This window comes from Podarcis bocagei (assembly GCF_964188305.1).
Source record: "Podarcis bocagei genome assembly, chromosome: 11".
NCBI classification, from domain to species: Eukaryota; Metazoa; Chordata; class Lepidosauria; order Squamata; family Lacertidae; genus Podarcis; species Podarcis bocagei.
The window spans coordinates 49,241,756-49,261,018 of record NC_138136.1 but is presented as its reverse complement, the minus strand read 5'-3'; the positions used below and the strand labels follow the sequence as shown (position 1 = coordinate 49,261,018).

The 19,263-nt window shown below is 39.6% G+C and overlaps 2 protein-coding genes across 3 annotated transcripts in view; one reads left to right on the top strand and one right to left on the bottom strand.

Moving 5' to 3' along the window:
* TARS1 (threonyl-tRNA synthetase 1) overlaps nucleotides 1-19,263 on the top strand; it is a 215,234-nt gene that overhangs the window by 106,299 nt on the left and 89,672 nt on the right. The window lies entirely within an intron of this gene.
* Nucleotides 783-19,263, bottom strand: part of NPR3 (natriuretic peptide receptor 3) — a 55,241-nt gene continuing 36,760 nt past the window's right edge. The window contains exons 4-8 of one of the 2 annotated variants that reach the window (XM_081212980.1): nucleotides 17,785-17,920; nucleotides 13,462-13,556; nucleotides 10,852-10,984; nucleotides 8,508-8,592; nucleotides 783-7,622 (exon numbers count right to left, since the gene is read on the bottom strand). In XM_081212980.1, coding sequence (XP_081069106.1) covers nucleotides 7,511-7,622; nucleotides 8,508-8,592; nucleotides 10,852-10,984; nucleotides 13,462-13,556; nucleotides 17,785-17,920 — 561 coding nt within the window. In that variant the 3' untranslated portion in view covers nucleotides 783-7,510. Of the gene's footprint in view, nucleotides 7,623-8,507; nucleotides 8,596-10,851; nucleotides 10,985-13,461; nucleotides 13,557-17,784; nucleotides 17,921-19,263 lie in introns of both variants that reach the window. The other variant, XM_081212979.1, reaches the window with a different exon arrangement.

Genomic DNA, 19,263 nt, shown 5'->3' with positions numbered 1-19,263 from the left:
GGACATTTCCCCCATCTCTCTCTCTCAACAGAGGTCATCATACAGGGTGACCCAAGAAGTTTCTGTGCCAAAACTGGGCCTAAACCCCAATTGAAAGGGATCTAGTTAATCTATTTCCTCCAAGAGCGCCTGGATCTGATTGACAACTACCCACTCTAGAACCTTCCCCAGGAAAGGGAGGTGAGCAACTGAATGGTAGCTAGTTAGATTTTCCAAATCCAGGGTTTCTTGAGGAGTGGTTTTGCCACTGCCTCCTTCAGGCAGGCAATGACCACCTCCTCACGTAAAGAGGCATTAATCAACTCCCTGGCTCAGCTAGCTGTCCCTTCCCTGCTGCTTTTTATCAGCCAAGAGGGACAAATGTCCAGAGCACAAGTGGTCACCCTGACTGATCCAAGCCTTACTAACTGAAACTCATCCAACACAACATGACTAGACAGTGCTCTGGACACCCAAGATTTATCTACCCATTTTTCTTGTTATAAAATGTTTATAATTATGAATAATCCATTCCACTAATACCAACCAGTGTAGTATAAAACAGGGATAACCAGTGTGACCCTTCACCCTGACTTGGATTCCAGCAATATCTGGGGGGCAAGTTATCCAACCATTGTATAAAAGTCAGCATATTTGAATGGGTGTGGATTTCTTGGGTGGTGGTAGAAAAGTGGCTGTCTGAAAGATCTCCCCCGGCCATTTAAAATAAGTTTTCCTATTGTACCAATTGCATGTTGTATAGCAAGGATTATCTTAACATATCACGAGAACACGCTGTTAGGTGAATGTATAGGTTCATATCTTTAATGGAAGCCTTTTGTTATAATGTGGGAATATGACAATCTGTACTACTTGAAACGTTTACAAGAAAATGTACACACTTAATAGTCAATAGACACCAATATTTTGAATGAGAAACTTGTAAAAGAAATAAAAATACATCACACAGAGGTTACGTGTATCCACAGTCATGAATTCTGTCTCTACAGAAATGCAATAAATAAAATCACATCATATGCAAATAGTTCTACTTACATCAGTACAATATACTGTGCAGCTTTCCATTCATTTTTACCCAAACCAATATTACACTTCTAGATTATCCAGTTTATTTTTTCTACAATCATAACATTGCTCACAATAAAAGGGGAGGCAGAGACAAAGTTAAACCTCCACAATCTCTATCCTGAGTCTTTTTAGTTTTGCACATACTTTGCAGAAGGAAACCAAATCTATCCTATGACAAAAATTTAGCTTAGTTTTCTGCTCAAATGGACAGTAAGGTCTGTTAATATCTCACAAATGATTTTACAAAACAAAAATTTTAAGCCAGTATTGTTAGTAGATATGCTTCAAACTTAACCTCTGAGCAGCTGTTTTGAAAGAGATTCTAAAATCCAAACAGAGATCTATTCCAAGAGCAGTTGTTCAGTACGGTCCGTGATGGCCTACCTATACACAGTGTGAATAGTAGCCATATAAGATTATGCTTTTCTTTTGTGTTTCGTTAGGTCTTGCAGTTAAGGTGGTATGATGAAAAAATGCAGTGCTTTTAAAATACATTCTGAGGGCTGCAATTCTCATTCACAAAAGCACTCCCACAAGTACGATTAAAACATGGCAAGGATTTGTATGCCTGTCAACTTATGAGGAAGGCACATTATGTCAAGCTGCTCCCAATTAGAGATTGACAAGCTCTCTGAGACTATCTCTGTTTAGCTCTGGAATTTTCCAAGGTTTCCTGGAAAGCAAAGGGAAACCCCGATAACAATTTCCTGAATCAAACCAAGAGATCAGAAAAATGTCACTCCAATTCCTCAAACACATCCCTCGCACCCCTAATTGTTTCTGGCAGAGAAGGAATAGCAGCAGCAACAAGCAAGAGAGGTAAAAAGGTTGATGGTATAGCATGTGATGGACTATGGAAAGTGTTGTTCTTTGAAGGGGCCATGCAACTTCCGAAGATTAAGGTGAAAGGGGTTACTGCATTTTGGGGATGGGGATAATTTTGGAGGATGTGCAGGGGTTGCAATAGATATGGGCAGCGGGAGCTTGGAAGTCTATTCGCTCTTGGATTTTGCTCTGGGCAGGAGAGGAAGTTTGACCATGTAAAAAACACCCTTCTCCTTTTGTGGTGAATTTTCTGGGTCCCCAAAGTTTGATTCTGCGTGTTGCTCATGAGAACTCTGCTAACATAATTACTCCAAATCCTACACCCCATCTGACTTGGAGCACACACCTTTTGCACACATTGGTGACACACCTGTGAAAGAAAATAGTGTGTGTAAACATCAGATTATGCACTTGGATTTTCTTCTTTGTTTTCTTTGGTGGCTGTAGCTCCTGTTTGGCTTTTCAAATCTCTTTTCATATTTGGAGAAGTAGACAAAAGGAATGTAGTGGTTTGATCCATGGAAATCAAAGCAGAAAGTCCAGAGGTACAAATGTGAATCATGTGAGCTTATGAACTTGGCTTCTCTTAACTGAGACCACTGCGAGCCATGGCTCTTGGAATGCCACTGAAATTGGAATGTTTAGTCTGACACTCCTCCTGTTGAAGTCAGAAACAAAATTCTAATTCCAGCTATCAGTGTCCATCTCCCTAAGCATTTAATAGCAAAGGAAAAATGTCATTTTCTTATTTGTTTAGGAACTGCAGTCATGCCAGAAATGACACACAAAGCAGTGTACAATACTAAAAATTAAAAGTAAAATTATTATGGTCATGCTTACTATCTTATAAACCATTATAAACTGTTGGCACAACATTATCACAGATATGGAAAGGAAATGTTATAACACCCTGTAGCCCCTAATAACTTCTTCTATAATACCATCCATTGGTTTCTGTAAGTAATTTGAGAACTTCATTGTTCAGCAGAACAAGTAATTCAGAAAATAAAACTAATAGTCTAGCATATACAAGTTGCATCCTATTCTGAATGATATAAAATAAACTTTTAAAATCTGCTGTCTTTATGACGTATTCACTAAAGGAAGTAGTAAGACATAAGAATATATGAGTTAATGATACTCTCCATGATTTGGAATGATTCTATGTCTTTGTGTATTCCAGCTTAGATTTTTTTAATTTTCTCCTTAGAAATTCCCTACTAGATACATTTACTTTGCTTGCTCAGTAATCTTTTAGGAGATGTACGCTCTGGAAACACTAAGCAAGTGTTGTTGTTACTCTATAAACCATCTATTACATCACATAGTAAATCCCCATAATAAAAGATTCATATACTGTAGCTTAGTATATGAATCTCAAAAGTATCAAAAGTCACCAGAATATTTTAGCCTTTGACTTATGTGAATATTAGTAGTTACTGTAAATTTTACAGTGTAAAAGTTTAAAGGAGCACCTTTCAAAAATTCTTTACATGCTATAAGTGTTTGTGTGCACCAGAAAGAAAGTGTTTAGGAAGAAACAGTTTTGTATTGATAAAACAAGGTATCTATACAGCAGTTCATTTCAGAAAACCTCATTTTGAGTTTGTTTTCAAGATCAAATGCAATGAATCTTTGTGTAAAACTAAGCTGCTTCAGAATTACTGTAGCCTTGTTCTTTAGAGCTAAATTCAGAGATTCTTCCTTTAACCCCTTCATTCTAGCCTAGCAAAAATTAGTCTTTGGAGGCAATAATGTTCCAAAACAGTCTTATTTGGAAACAGTATGTCTGTCAGTTCACTAATGTAGGAGTAATGTGGTTCTTTGGATGATGCTTATGCCAATTTTCTACTAACACAAAAATAGAAAAGAGGAAATTGATAAGCCAATTCTTTTCACTGGTTCAACTTGTTGGCCAACATGAAAGTTTGAATATCCTAAAGGGCTGTATTGCATTGGAAAACATGACACACCCACCAACAGCTGCTGGTTCAATAAAATGTGCATCCAACCTTCTTTACTGTCTTTCTTTCAGTTGGCTCAGTGTTAGTACTTAGATTCTTGTACAGTTACAGTCTTTAAATTAAATTCCAGCACATCCTTCTGTGTACTCTTTGTAGATTTTGGCAACAATCCACTGCAGTTATGTGCTGCTTGATTTTAAACTGGACAAAGCAATTGAAATTAAGCATACCTATTGGCCTATTTATTGTGTGTGCTTTATGCATGTATGATTCATTTTAGTGAAGAATGCTTTGGTAGTGTTTTAATTTTATTATTCCCTTGAAAAGTCTGAAACCTAAGAATAGTATTAGCACTGGAGAACCAGCTGGAATGCTCAAGGAATTGGGGGGGGGGAATAGCATGCACTGACTTAGGAAAAGAGCAGAAGATTGCTGGAAAAAACCTGACAGTGGTTTTCAAACTATGTTCCAAGGAACTCTCATGTCCCTGGAAGTTATTAGGGCATCCTCTGTAAGAAGGTAAGCAAAAATTGACAAGCTTCCCTGAAATTGACAAGCTTCCCTGAAATACAGCTAGACCTCCATCTTCCCCTGCAATGTGCAGCTACAGGAAAAGGTTAGATGTGTTGTAGCTCTTAAGTTACACACTCCACTATTTATGTAGGGTAGCTGTGAGACCGAATAGGAGTCACCAGTGTCTGCATGAGGCTGAATGCATACCCTAAAACATGCACCAGAATCATCTACAATGTTCAGGGGCCAGTGAGGTGGTCCACCATAAAGAGGAAAGAATAGCCACTTCTGCTGGATGGCAGACAAGAACACACAGATACCCTTGCCAGCAGGAGACATGAAACAGTGGTAGAAGCAGGAGGTAGCACCTTACAGGTGTGAGGCTGCTGGGAATGACCAGGAGTGTCCAGAACTCTTGCTGCTTCTCTGGTAACCACTAGCTGGTTCTATTGGGAACCATGTCGGAATTCCTTGACAAATGAGTCAATATAGAGAGATCTCTGAAGACTGACATTAGAAAGATAAAAACTGATCTAATAGTATTTTTAAACCAACGTAGGTAAGAGGGATTGTTGTTGTTAAAACCTCCGTATTCATGTACCCATCCAATAAAATAGATGGTTATATTATTCCTTTTAGAGAAATCTGGGATTATTAGCATGAAGTCTCTCAACCCCTATATTGGGATGGGGAATCTCTGGCCTTCCAGATGTTATTGGAGACCTACTCTTACCAGTTCTAACCAACAAGGTGAGCGGTCAAGAATAGTGGAAGCTTTGGTTCAGCAACATCTGGAAGACCACAGCTTCCACAGCTCTGTTCTATATCATCAAAGGAATCTTGCCACTGAATGAGAATTCCATGACTGGGGAAAGAAAGAAGGGGAAGGGGCAGACTGGCCCAATATGCAAAAGTCAAATATACTACTTTTATTTACATATAAGAAGATCTGTGCTCATTATTATTCACACTTTTAAAAAAGAAAAGAAAAATAGCTCTTCAAATGTGCTCTCACTTTGACTTTCCAAGGTGAAATAAAACAACCTCAAATAGACATTTTTTTCTTAATAGAAAAATATGATAAGAATACCTAAAAAATAACATGTTAGCCAGATGTCACTTTTTATACAACAAAAAAGTTTGGAGTTGCCTTTACTGTACAAAACCACTCTAATACTTAATATTTACATAGTTTGGGCTACACTCAGGTCTCAAAGGTGGCCATGGGATGTTTGCTTCCAGCTGAAGAATTTGAAGCAGGGATGATATATTGCATCCTCACTCTGTACTCATTTTTCTCAGAAGTAAGTACCACAGATTTTAATGGAACATGCTGCTGAGTAATGGCCTGATTATTTTTTTAAAGCTGTGTTATTCAGTTCCTAAGATTCTCTCATCTGCACAGCTGTTATGCCCATACATCTACACAAATCAATATTCTTGCCTTGCCCATTTCTTCCCATTTTAGCAGTGGGAACCAAAAGGCTAAGGAAGCAGAAGGGCAACCTGGTGGAGACAAAACCAGAGGAGCCAGAACTTCTGAACTTCTAGCTGTTTTGTATTTTTGTGTGTACATATCTCTATGTACATAAAGAGATCAGCCAAAGGTGCTTTGTCTGAGGCAAGGATCTCATTTACTGTTATTGGCCTAGTCTACACATAAAGCAGGATGAGATGGGAATGAGCTGACAGATTGGACTATCCTACTTCAGAATGCAGGTAAGGGAAATCATATTTCTGAATGCTTCCCTGTGTAAAAAACAATATTTATGCAGAAACCTAGCATGGCTCTGAAAGGGAGCCTAGACTTTTCTCAATTTTTCATGTTGCCCCCTCTTGCTCAGTTATTGGGAAGGATTCAACTAATGAATCACATCAACAGAAGCCCTACATAAGGGCTTCTGCTTGTGCAACAGGGCTTTCCTTTCCTTCTTCTCCTGCGTGCCCCATATCCCCTGAAACTGGCACAGGGGTGGGAGAACCCCCAGAACAGTGCATGGGGGAGGAAAGTGGGGACTGTTGAATCTGGCAAGCCACAATGCTTGCCCTTTTGGAACAATCGCCTTAGTGCTACACTCAGTTCCTTCCTTTGTGTGTGGCTTTTTTAAAATAACTTGGAGTACAGTATTCAGAAATGGCACCTCCTCTCAACTCATCTGTATTCTGAAGTTGTAAGACCACTCTTCCACCTCAGGGTTCTTTTACCTAGTGTCGCGTTATGTGCAGATCAGGCCTGCCTCTTTTCTGGAAATGGTTTGTGTTTATTTTACACAAGAAACACCCAGCAGATTAAAAAACAGGAGACATGTAACCAGTGAATGCATAATCCTACAGTGATCTCTATGACAGGAACACTGCAGAATCCATATATAGATCATGAAAATGATACAGAGGAGGGGGCTTTCTTGAAACAAAAATGCCATGTAAATGGAAATTCTCTTAAACCCAAACATCCCCAGGAACACAGACAAGCAGTTGTCCTGTTTAGCCCAATACACAACATATTTGCAAAGGAATCCTTTCACAGGGAATGCTATTGGAATGATATCCAAAACTAATTTGTTGTGTAAGTAGGTCCTTAGAACCAAATACTATCTTTCCACTGCCTTGGGATTTCTTCTGTTCTATAAAGATGCTTCTGCTCCTTTCCCATAAATTGTATTGTTTTGTACTACCTCACACTTCCTTTGCTCGATTCTAATCTCCACTATTCAATGCTGAACAATACTAAAAAGCAGCACCTGTGTCTCTGAAAACACATTCCTTTTATAATCTGGTATGAGGTACAGCTAACGAAGGTCCGCTGAATGAACCTTCACATTTCCAAGAAACAAAATGGCTGACCACAGTGACTTGTCTTGGATACACACCAAGTGTCAAAACCATCATGGCGGGGGGGGGGGGAGGGACACACACTTGTTCTTTTGTCATTTTCTTTTCCACAAGATAAAAAGGCCACGTGGAATATGTGGCTAGTAAATCATTCCTGAGTTTCTGAAAGAAATTAAGACAGAGTTACTCTACTTTTAAAATGCTGAGTCCTTAATAAGCTTCTTCTTTTCTGTTGCTGTCTTTGGGAGTGTCCATTTGTCTACAGATTTCCTCCACACACACACAAAAACAGTTTGTTTCTCCTTACTTCATGCAGCAGAAAAGTGAGACCTTATAGAGTCCTCTCGTAATTGCCAGTGCTTGCCGATGTTGTATTCTTCCAGTTGACTTCGCCTCTCAATAGTTATTTTGTATTTTTTTCTGCATAAAAGAAATGGGTAGCACAGGGTAAGAAAACCTCCTTCAGTTTAGGATAATTAGGAATATAACTCCCTTCACAAAAGAATGTCTGTGAAGTACAAATGTGTTCCTAATGATAAATGAGATGAATGAACGCCATTGCCAAAAGATTAAAGAGGTGTGCCTTGAAGCATTTTTGCCTGATCTCAAAGTTAAGTTATATTCAAAGATTTCAGACAAATTGAATATTCTTCCACAGATCTGAAACTAAGTGAGCAGGAAGCCAGTATAAAGTGCAACAGATGCTTTGAAGTTAGGGCTGCAAATAGTGGAACCATTTAGTAGTTAGTTCTCTCAAACAGTTTTTTTTAAAGAACTGTTTCAAGATTGCAGCATATGGCTTCATATTGTTCAATGGAATAGATTGCTTGCCACCTCACACTATTAAATATAATTTGTGTTCTGTATTTGTGTTCTTCAGTGAAATTGGGACTGCCCCATTAAAGTCCACTCACAATTCAGTAAAATCTAAATACTCAAACATATCTAATTTGCTACTTAATTGTTGTTCTGACTAAATTATTACATGTTGTTAGTGCCAAAAAATATTTATAGACCTCATTTACAAGTAATAAACACTGAGTGTATCTTACACTAACGGAATAATAATACAATTGCAACTATAATAAAACAGAGTGCAATACAAAACTGCTCATAAAGTTCACAACATTAAAAAATCAGCAATATTAAGTACCCGTCCACTCCTCAAAATAAATAAAGCACATAAATTAACCACAATCAGCCCCACAGATGATTCAACAAACCATGGCTTGTTTCTCTAATGATTGATTTGCTTTATACAAATTATAAAATGTAGGCAATATTTCCCCCAAAAACAGAACCAACCTGAAAAAGTAGAAAGCCATCAACAATCCTGCTCCTAGCAAGGCACCCACAACAATTCCTGTAACTGCTGACTCTCCTAGACCACCTGCTTGAAAAATTAAAAAAGAAATAACCAATAGCAAATCACAATGAAATACGTTCAAGCTCACAGAATGACTGAATAAATGATCAATGTAATATTATAAACAAATCTATTCAAAATCCATTTTGAAAAGTGCCCAAAGAAACTTTTCTATAGTTCCAACTGCTTTTATTATCTTCCTTTATGTTTACCTTGGAGCTTATTGTTGTCACACTCTGAAGTGCTGCTGATTTATTTCAGTTATTTCTAAGCCACCTTTCAAGACTATACAAGGCGGCTTACATTAAAACAAAGATACAGTTTCCATTAAAAACAAACATTGAAATATACCATTCAAATCACAATAAATCTGTCAGCTAATAAATTTCAATAAACGCTAACAGAAATCTCAAAGTTTAAAATGAAACATTTTATTAAAAAGCGAAAGAAAACAGGTGCGTTTAAAAAACTTTCTATAACAGCAGAACTGAAAGAGTTGAACTGAACTTTTTAAAGGGAAGGCATGTATTTTCTCTCCAACACGCCTTGAGGGCACTGGGCAACAGTAATTCTCAGTCAATAATGAATTACCTTAGGATGGGTTGCAATACAACTTTTTACATCCATATGCTGTTTTTTGCTGTGGTGTGTGTGTGTGTGTGTGTGTGTGTGTGTGTGTGTGTGTTGAAATGGTTCATCCATGCAATTCAAATCTTCTCAAATTTATAAAAATCTGCCTTCTTTTATATTGATGCTGGGAGATAGGGAGTGAGCCAACAATATGACTACCACCTTGGCTGCATTGTGGGACCTGCTCCTTGGTCAGCTAGCAAATGCCAGCTGGGCATGGATAGGAGGTAGAAAGGGAGTGGAGCTAGGTGGCGAATCATTTGCCTTTCATACAAAAGGTCCCAGCCTCAAACCCAGGCATTTCCACCTAGGACTGGGTAAGACTCTGGAGAACTACTGCCAGTCAGTGTAGACAGTATTGCACTAGGTGGAGCAAAGTTCTAACTTGCTCTAAGGAATTCAGTCCATCTGGTGCACTTCTGGACTATAAATTCTGGTGCCTATACTGATGGGGATGAGGTGGAGAGTTCTTAAATTGCCCTCCCACTCTCCCTAATTCTTGGATGTTTCTTCTGCTTGATTACTTTGTTATGGGCTAATTGCCGGTCACTGGGTGATAGTGCCAGGAAGGAATTTTACCTGCATTCCTAATCAACCATTTGGTTCTAGGATTTTTTTTATTTTTTTATTTTTTTGCCTTCCTCCTAACAAGGATATTTTCTTTCACAGTGCTTTCAGTCTCTTGCATCAATAATTGTACCACAACTTGCCCTACTGCTGGGTCACTGGGCAGGTCGCAGTGATTTCACTGAATGCCTTCCTTGGGAGAACCCTTAAGGGCTCTGGGGATAATGTCTCGCTTCTGGACCATTTTGGGTACCTTGGTACCATTTACATTCTATGGTTGGTCACAGCAGGTAGAAAGAGCAGTCTGCAGTGAAGAAGCTGACTTTCCTCTCGACATAGTTAGGCTATAAGGCAGGCTGCCAGAATCCTTTGGTTCCCTCGGCCATTCTATGCCAAACGTTTCAAAGCTTAATAAACTTTGGGCCTGATTCATTCTTGTGCCCGTTCAGCATTTACACTCACCTCATGACAGCTTCATTTCAACTGCATCTCTGTATCTTCTCCCATTTACTCCTTTATCCCACCTAGCTCCATCTGCAGCACCACTATTCTCTTCCGGGAGTTTCAGCAAGGTTATTCATTTATTTATTATCCCACCTTTCCTTCAAGGAGCTCAAGGTGGCGCACATAGCTCTCCTACTCCCCGTTTTATCTTTATAACAACGCTGTGAGGTAGTTGGGCTGAGATACATTGACTGGCCCTAGGTCACCCAGTGAGTTTCTTTGCTGAGTGGGGATTGGAACCCTGGTGTTCCAGGTCCGACACTCTAACCACTATACCACATTGGCTCTCTGCTTTGCAACCTTTTGCTTGGGAAATCTTGATGCTATTACAATATACAAAACCATTTGCACATACCCACTTTGCCAGTGTTCCATCTTCATATTTTGAAAGAAACTATCCCAGATTTTCCCATGAACATTAGCTATACGTAAATTGAGCCTCAGTAAATTTCCTCTGGTCAGGTTGTTATTTGTAGTATTGATATTGATACAGAAGTGTATCTGAGAACAAGCGCAATTCCTTAACATGGACTGCTGTCTGTTGCAGATTTGGAAAGGAGAAGTTAACCTCAGTAAACTTACATGATTTGCAGGGTGTGTTGCTTGGGTGTTCCAAACCTCGGCTGTCATCTGTTCTTGCTTTGAGCTTCCAGGGGTAATTTACATTTGGAAGCATTTCAAGCCGTCCATGCTTTCCATAATAGTTCCAAATAACCTGTGAAGAAAATAGATATATAGCAAAATGACAGTCAATTTCCAACCAGCTTCTGGAAGTAGGGAGAAAACTGGGGTATATCAGCTAGCTTAACTTCTGTTATATATAACATACACTTTTCAGAATTGCATCCAAAAATCCATCAATTGAAAGACATAATTGCTGGAGCCATGCATTTTTGGATCATAAATCCCTCCTTGCCCCATTCTGAAATTTGGAGGGACCAAATGTCCAGCACATAAACTTTTGTTTACTTCACCGAATGGTGTGTAAATTATTGCTGTCATTTGCGTATGGCTGTCAGAGCTCTTTGGGCTATGTGCTTGGCTCTTGTTCTCTACCACCACACCTCTATTTTTTGTTGTCCCAAACTAAAATGTATGTTTACTTCATTTTAGGTTCATTTTATTTATCATATTCTAGACACCAAATTATCAGATAAAGATTTGCTGGTCAAGCCTAAATTGGTTTGGCTGCATTCTGCTTAGAAACTAAGGTTTTCATGACCAGTGGGAATGAACCTTCCAAATAAACTAATATTACCACCAGCACCATCAAAGAGAGGTCAGCATTATAAATTAGGATGAGACAATCCCAGCAAAATGGATGATGTCAACAAACACAAAATGGAAAGAAGCTGGAATGTGACATGAGTGAGGCTTCCAAAGGGAAACAGAAAGGATGTACTAAGTATACAAAAAAGTCTAATCATGCAATTGCTGGATTTCCTGTCATAGATGAGAGCTGCACATGAATATATGTGGAGACTGGGGTCAATATTATCTTTCCCATGTGCACTTCCCCTCCACTCCAAGGTTTTGGGTTAACAGGCTGTGTCCTTCAGCCTTTCCTCAGATGACTTCTGGGCCTGTAATAATCTTTATAGTTCTTTTCTGACATCTTCCATGTTATCAGTCAGTCAGGTCTTTGTGTATGGCCAAGGCAGCACAATATTACACACACAAATCAATCAAAAGCACCATAACAGCAAACAGTCTGGTTGGCACCAGATCAAACCAATTCACTGTCCTTACAGTTAACAGGTTTATATGTACAATTTTCCAACTAATCTTAGCAGTTTATGCAGCAAATGACATTACTATACTTTATAAGCCATTATTTCCATTTTACCAACATTCTTCTTGAAATGTATGACATCTAACTAGCTGCGGCTGCTGACCCCTGAGGCTGGTGGGATGAAAGAATGAGCAGAGGGCAGGGCAGCTAACTGCGGATGGGGCTGGGGTGGGCAAAGTCAGGGGTCACCATAGGCCAGCCACATGTGACACAGAGATGCAGGCAGGCAACCAAGGCAGGCACGCATGCAGACACATGCAAACAGTTTAATTGGTGGTGAGAAACAGCAAGATTTGGGTCTGGGAGGGGAAATACACAGGTTAAGGAATGGAGGGGAAAGAAAGAGGCACTAGTGCTAGGCATTCTGATTTTTAGTTCACTATGGCATTCTGATTTTTATAGGATTGCAGTTTAAGGCATTTATGTTTTTGAGGCTGAAGTTCTATGTGTTTAACGAAGAGGAAGCTCAACTAAACAGCAGATTTTGTGTCTGAATGAATATGCATGGGATTGTTCTGTATAAGGCAAATAGTTTGATTTTATACACTCACTAGCTATAAGTGATCCATGTTATATCATTAAAGGTTAAAGCAGTAGAATAAGTTTAGTGCTGATAAGAAATTAAGAGCTGAATATATTTCTGTTTTACCCTGGGGAATTTGCTTCCCATGGCTTCAAAATTTCCAGAAAATTTCACCTCTCTGCTGCCTCATATTTATTTTCTTGTTCACTGCAACTAAAACCTTCTGAACAATGCCACTGTCTAGGATATTATCCACATCTGAGATATCTGGATTTTCATTCTAGCATGTAATATTATTGGTTGAATGCTGTCTTTAATTTCTACAGATGAAGACCATGACATTTGTAAACCAAGGACCCTGTAGTGCTATTATGCAATTGTAGTGTTTAATTTCACAGTACCAATACTCAAGGCACTCTCCTTTGGCTGCATTGTATCTCTTGCTTTTGATGACCAGCCTAGCTAAACAAGGTCATGAATACTTTTCATTTTCTTCAGAAATGTATGCAGTCTCCCACATTCATTAAGATCTTGAATTCAAGAGTCTAGGTTGCCATATCATCTTTTCCAGGCTGATGATGATCCAGTAATAATCCAGTAAGAAACTGTGTGTGTGTGTGTGTGTGTGTGTGTGTGTGTGTGTGTTTTAATGGCAGTTTGTTCCAATCCCTGCACATCAAGCTTTCTTATGAGGTTCTGCTGAAGGGTTAGTAAGAAGGACTTGTAACAGTGATCAGTCTAAATTCTTTCCTTAATTGGTTTAGTAGAAATGGAGACTGCAAGAGACATAATATGTCTTGCCCACGGTAGAGTCAATAAACATTTTGCCACTGAATCCTTGTTCCAGCCTAGCATTTAGCATTATTTCAGCACTTACCTGCTGCATTCCAGTTTCTGGATCAGTCATTGCAATCACAGAAAAATCTCCATATCTTTCTCCATTGGCATCTATGGATACTGGCCCTGCAATGCCTAGAGAGTGGCAGGTGAGAAATTTAAAAATTAATGAGTTGACAGCACATAATGCTTCCAAGAAAAGCAAATGGCAGAATTATTAGAGACTGATATGGCAGGAAACCTCATTAGTCTTCCAGTACTTCTGTTGGCATTCCAAAAGAAATTGTAATTTTACCTCTGGGGCTGCATTCCTAAAATTCCTAACATTTCTTCACTCACTCACACACACACACACACACACACACACAGCCTGCGGGGCATAAGTCCTATTTCAGAACCCCTATTTTGCTGATTTTTAAAAAGCCATTAAGGGGCAAAATAATTTTATACAGGAAAGTCTAGGCCCTAGAATATTTGAGGATGCTAATAGTTTAATGCATCTACATGTCTGAAGACAAAAGCCAAGCAAAGAGTTCTAATAATAATAATGATGATAATAACTTTATTGTCATTGTACAACCTGTGTACAATGAAATTAACAAGCCTCCCCCCCAAACACTCAATCTCTTATCGAATGTATCAATCTCTAATACATTCACCCTTTGAGATGGCATAGATAATTTAGAGAAAGAGTTGCAACTATGAGGCTAGAAATCCTTAACAGCATGTTACATGGTTCTTCCTGCTACCCTTCTATCCTCACAGCAACTCAGTGAAGCAGGCTGAGAGACAGAAACTGGCTTAAGGTCTCTTCAGTCTAAATCCAGCACTACTCACTGCACTACACTGGCTAACTTCATAAGCAGTCCCATGTTTACTGCACTGGTATAATGCATGTAATATGCATATGGTACTAGAATAACCCTTAAGTTTTTAAAGTAAAATCAACATTACTGATATATTTAGGAAAATGGTATCCTGCTTTGTAGCCCTGAAAGGCTCTCTAATTAAGTTAATAAAAGGTTCTTACAATAAAAATCACATTCAAGTTGAGTATCAGGAACAGAAATAACATCATCCTCAGGCTTCTTTGGTGCAGCCCTTCAATTTCTGCCTATTATAATTTTCTATCATTCTTATTTATTTCATTTGTGAATCACTTCCCATAAAACATTCCAAAGTTAAAAAGATAGCTAAAAACAATTTCAAGTTCAGTACAGACACAGACTGGGATTTTAAAAGAATATCCTCTTGAAAGATTTGTTGAATAAGGGAAGGGCTTCAATAGGCACCAGAATGATAACATACAGTCGTGCCCCGCAAGACGAATGCCTCGCAAGACTGAAAACCCGTCTTGCGAAAGTTTTTGAGCTGCTTCGCAAGACGATTTTCCCTATGGGCTTGCTTTGCAAGACGAAAACGTCTTGTGAGTGTTCCGATTTTTTTCCGCTCCCCCCTTTTTCTAAGCTGCTAAGCCGCTAATAGCCTTTTAGCCGCTAATCTGCTAAGCCTTTAATAGCCGCTAAGCCGCTAATAGCCGCTAAGCCGCTAATAGCGCTAAGCCGCTAATAGGGTTGCCTCGCAAGATGAAAAAACCGCTAGACGAAGAGACTCACTGAACGGATTAATTTCGTCTTGTGAGGCACCACTGTAGATACTGCCAATCTGTTATGTGGTGGGAGGAAGAGCGGAAGGGTAGTTGCAACCACACTAAAGACCTGATTCCAACATCATGCAGAATGGTCCTCCTGAGGAAATGGCATCTGAAGGAGGCCCAGCCCTGCAGAGTGCAGTGATTGGCTGTGTATATAAGGCATGAGACAGCAGAGTCCACTGATGCAAGAGAGCATCTAAACTCTCTTAACCCATGATGGAGACTCCTTCTTCCCCTGCTGGTAGTTGGCTAACCCATCACTATTTGTTACTGTCTTTTGATCTACAGTGGTACCTCGGGTTAAGTACTTAATTCATTCCGGAGGTCTGTTCTTAACCTGAAACTGTTCTTAACCTGAAGCACCACTTTAGCTAATGGGGCCTCCTGCTGCCGCTGCTGCACGATTTCTGTTCTCATCCTGAAGCAAAGTTCTTAACCTGAGGTAATATTTCTGGGTTAGCTGAGTCTGTAACCTGAAGCGTATGTAACCCGAGGTACCACTGTACTGAGGTTTGGATTATGTGGATTATTGTTGGGGCTCAATGTGTTGAGCTCCTGGATCCTGAGCGACTATGGGGTTGAGGTGCTCATCTCGTTTTCAGGCTGAGGGAACCGATGTTTGTCCACAGACAGCTTTCTGGGTCATGTGGCCAGCATGACCAAACCGCTTTTGGCACAACGGAACACCATGAGGGAAACCAGAGCACACGGAAATGCTGTTTACCTTCCCACCACAGTAGTACCTATTTATCTCCTTTCACTGCCATGCTTTTGAACTGCTAGGTTGGCAGGAGCTGGGACAGAGCAACGGGAGCTCACCCTGTTGCGGGGATTTGAACCGCCGACCTTCTGATCAGCAAGTCCAAGAGGCTCAGTGGTTTAGACCACAGTGCCACCCGCCACCTGGATCGGTATAAAGACTTGGACAGGATAAATTTCTTGTCCTTTCCAACCAAATGCCTCTCCATTACTGTGAGAAAGAAAAACTCACTGAAGCACAGAAAGTGGTCCATTATGTTTTTCATATCTGTTCCAATTTCAGAACTTATTGTTGGGTTCTTATCTAAAGGAAATATTTCCTTTCAGTTTAAGTACTTCCACTGGAAATTGTGGTAATCTTACACGGTAAGAAATGACAGATGTATCTGGCAAGAGCAGCTTGGTCTTACCAGTAAGGTCCAGCTGACCTTACAAAGTTTAATGCACGGGTGTGTGTTCTGGAGTTTGAACATATTCATAGATTCTAAGATTGGCAGGATGTGGGTGGGGCAGAAGGGCCCAAAAGGTTTGGCACTGAAAACCCTGAACACTTTGGCATGCACAATCGAAAATAGCAAATGGAGACCTTGAAACATTTCTGAATGCACACACAAAAAACTGTTCAAAATCTAATACAGCAAAGAAAAGGAAGGGGGACTTGGCATTTTTGCATTTTTATTAAACCCAGCTTTTCAGTTATAAAACCTAAATGGAAAAGATGAAGCAATGTAAGGAAGCATGCTAATATATGCACATGAAAGAGTCAAATGGCTACAATCTTCAAAAACAAGGAAGGAGCCAAGAACCTTAATGATGACAGCTAACCTATTATTAAAATGGTTTTCTTTGTATATAAAATTACTGACAGTGATGCTATAAAAATGTAGACAACAGGGGGCTATTTAATGTAGTTTCTTAATATCTAGTGTGCAGGCATGCTATCTGTAAACCCTGTTTAAACATGTCACAGTCTCCATTTTTGCCTATGTTGTCCCTGTTAATACATACGTATGTGTAGATAACCAGAAGTAGGGAGACCCTTCCAAACACAACATGTGAGGCATAAGGTGGTATGTAAAGGAGTGATAAAAAGCTGTCACTTCACATGTAGATGGAAACCATTATCTTCTTACCTCCTTATTACAAGTTGCCACTTCTTTTTTGTACCAATAATTACCTACTAGGAATCCTTAATTTATATCTCATCCTTTCAAGGAACCACATTATTCATGGTTCTACCCCCTTTCCCCCTTTTTATTGCTGGAAACAGCACAACACAACACAATCATAATTACAACAATGGGGGTCTTTTCTACCCTGAGCCCCACATTCCAGCAGTGGGTGTGCCAAAGCAAAAAAGCGAATGGTAAACCCCTCCTGTAATTTGCATTGGAGAGAAATCTCTCATTCACACCAATAGGAGTCCCAACCCATGCAAATTGGAGGCACTCTGAACTTAAGCTGGATCAGGACCCTCCATTCTCACATTGGCATTAATTTGCTTCAACTGAACCTTTTTTGTGTGAAAACAAATTGCAAGCAAGAGCTCCCCAAGTATGGTAGGGACCACAGCAGGGAGCAAAGGTTTATAACCCTTCTACAGCACTATGCCAAAGACTCTCAGCCCCTGGAATTTGCTGCTCTTCTCCATCCTCCCATGCTAGCACGGATGGGATGGAAAAGGCATAAGGAGAGGTGATGGAGGCCAGGTAAGAAATCTCCAAGGGTCATATCTAGCCATGGTGTGTGTCAAAGCTTTCCCATCCTCTCAGAAAAGAACTTTTTAACAACCAGTGGGGAATGGATGCTCCCTCGTTTTTCATTTTATGGTATGCTATCAGCAGGAGGTGGCAGGTTTTATTTTAAGAAGCTAGATGGTACAACCGAAAAGTTACAGATTTTCCCAAGACTGGACAAACAAAATCACATCAAGCACTTGATTATTCCTACCTTCGTATGTCCTATTCCATGTCTGATGGACAATCTTTTCTCCATCTTTCTTAGTGAAGCCATTCTTCAAAACTTCCCGTAGAGCCAGAACATAGAGGATAATAGCATCATGGAATCCTTCTACAAACATGTTAACCTAAGGACAAAGCAAAGCTTTATTATTATACTGGGCCATAACAAAGCGGATGTTTGCAACATTCAGCAAAATCCCACAATTTGTACAAACTGATTAAGATCAGTCAATTACTGGTAAATAGAAAAAAAAACAAGTAAACTTAGTATGTCTCAGAAGGTGGCAAAAATATATCCTGGTATTTCTCCTTATTGATGAAAAATCTACATTAAAACTGTGGAACCAAACAGAATGTCATTCTTCAGAAAAATTTTAATGGGCTATGTACTTTTTCAAAATTATTGTATTTAAGTCTTATATGCCAAGGATAGGAAGCCTGCGCCCCATGGGCAACATCCTCACCCATTTTTTTTTTTTTGTGCAGCCCCAATGTTTTTGTTTTAGGGTTGTTGTTTTTTAAGATACTGTATATGTGTGTTTATGTGTGTAAAACTTGGCTGGGGGCAGGAGGGTGAATTTCAGACTGCCTTTAGCAATTAGTTATCAACAAAGATTAGGCAGACATTAGGCAGACATGCACTGGGGTAGCCAACATGGTACCTGCCAAAAGTTGTTGGATTACAGCTCCCATTGATCTCAGCACACATGACTAGCATTCAAGGATAATGGAAGTTGTAGTCCATGTTGGGTGCCCTTGCTTTATACAAATCTGAGATCTTAAAACTCTCTACTGGCCTTACTCTGAGTCTGCAACAATTGCCCTACTTCAGTTGTATGTTTATACACATAATCCTTTAAATCATCTATAACTTTATCTGGAAGTAAGTCCCACTGACTGTATCTACTTCTGAGTAGGCATGCATTGCACTGTAACTCTGCTTTATCTTGTGAGGGTAGTGATAAAATAATCTGTCATTGCTCAAACCGTGAATAGCAGAAATGCTTCAGTGCCTGCTTTACAAAGCACCTTCATTGGCTATGGAAATACTGTCTTCCCGTTGTAACTGTGGTAGTTTTTTCAGACTGTGCTGGTTATTTTGTTTGTCTAATGATTGCTCTCCCCCAGCTCTAAGTCTCCCTTACACATCTGTGAACTCTGGACTTTGCTCAACAGACTCCTTGTCTGTTGGAATATGAACCAGCAGCATGTTTTCTAAAGCGGTAAAACAATAAATAAAAGTTCCCCATCTTTTGTGGCCCTTTCAGTAAATGGCATGAGCTAAATGAAATGTCACTTTCCACTACAAATCTCCAAAACAAATAAATGGATTTGTGTTTTATAGCAGTTCGGTCAGCATTGTCCTACAAGGAATCCAACTGTGAGTGTACTCTCTCAGGGTTGCATTTACTATGCTTGGCCTTTTGGGCAAGCTCCTGTGGATTCAGAAAAGATGTAAGCAGCCCCT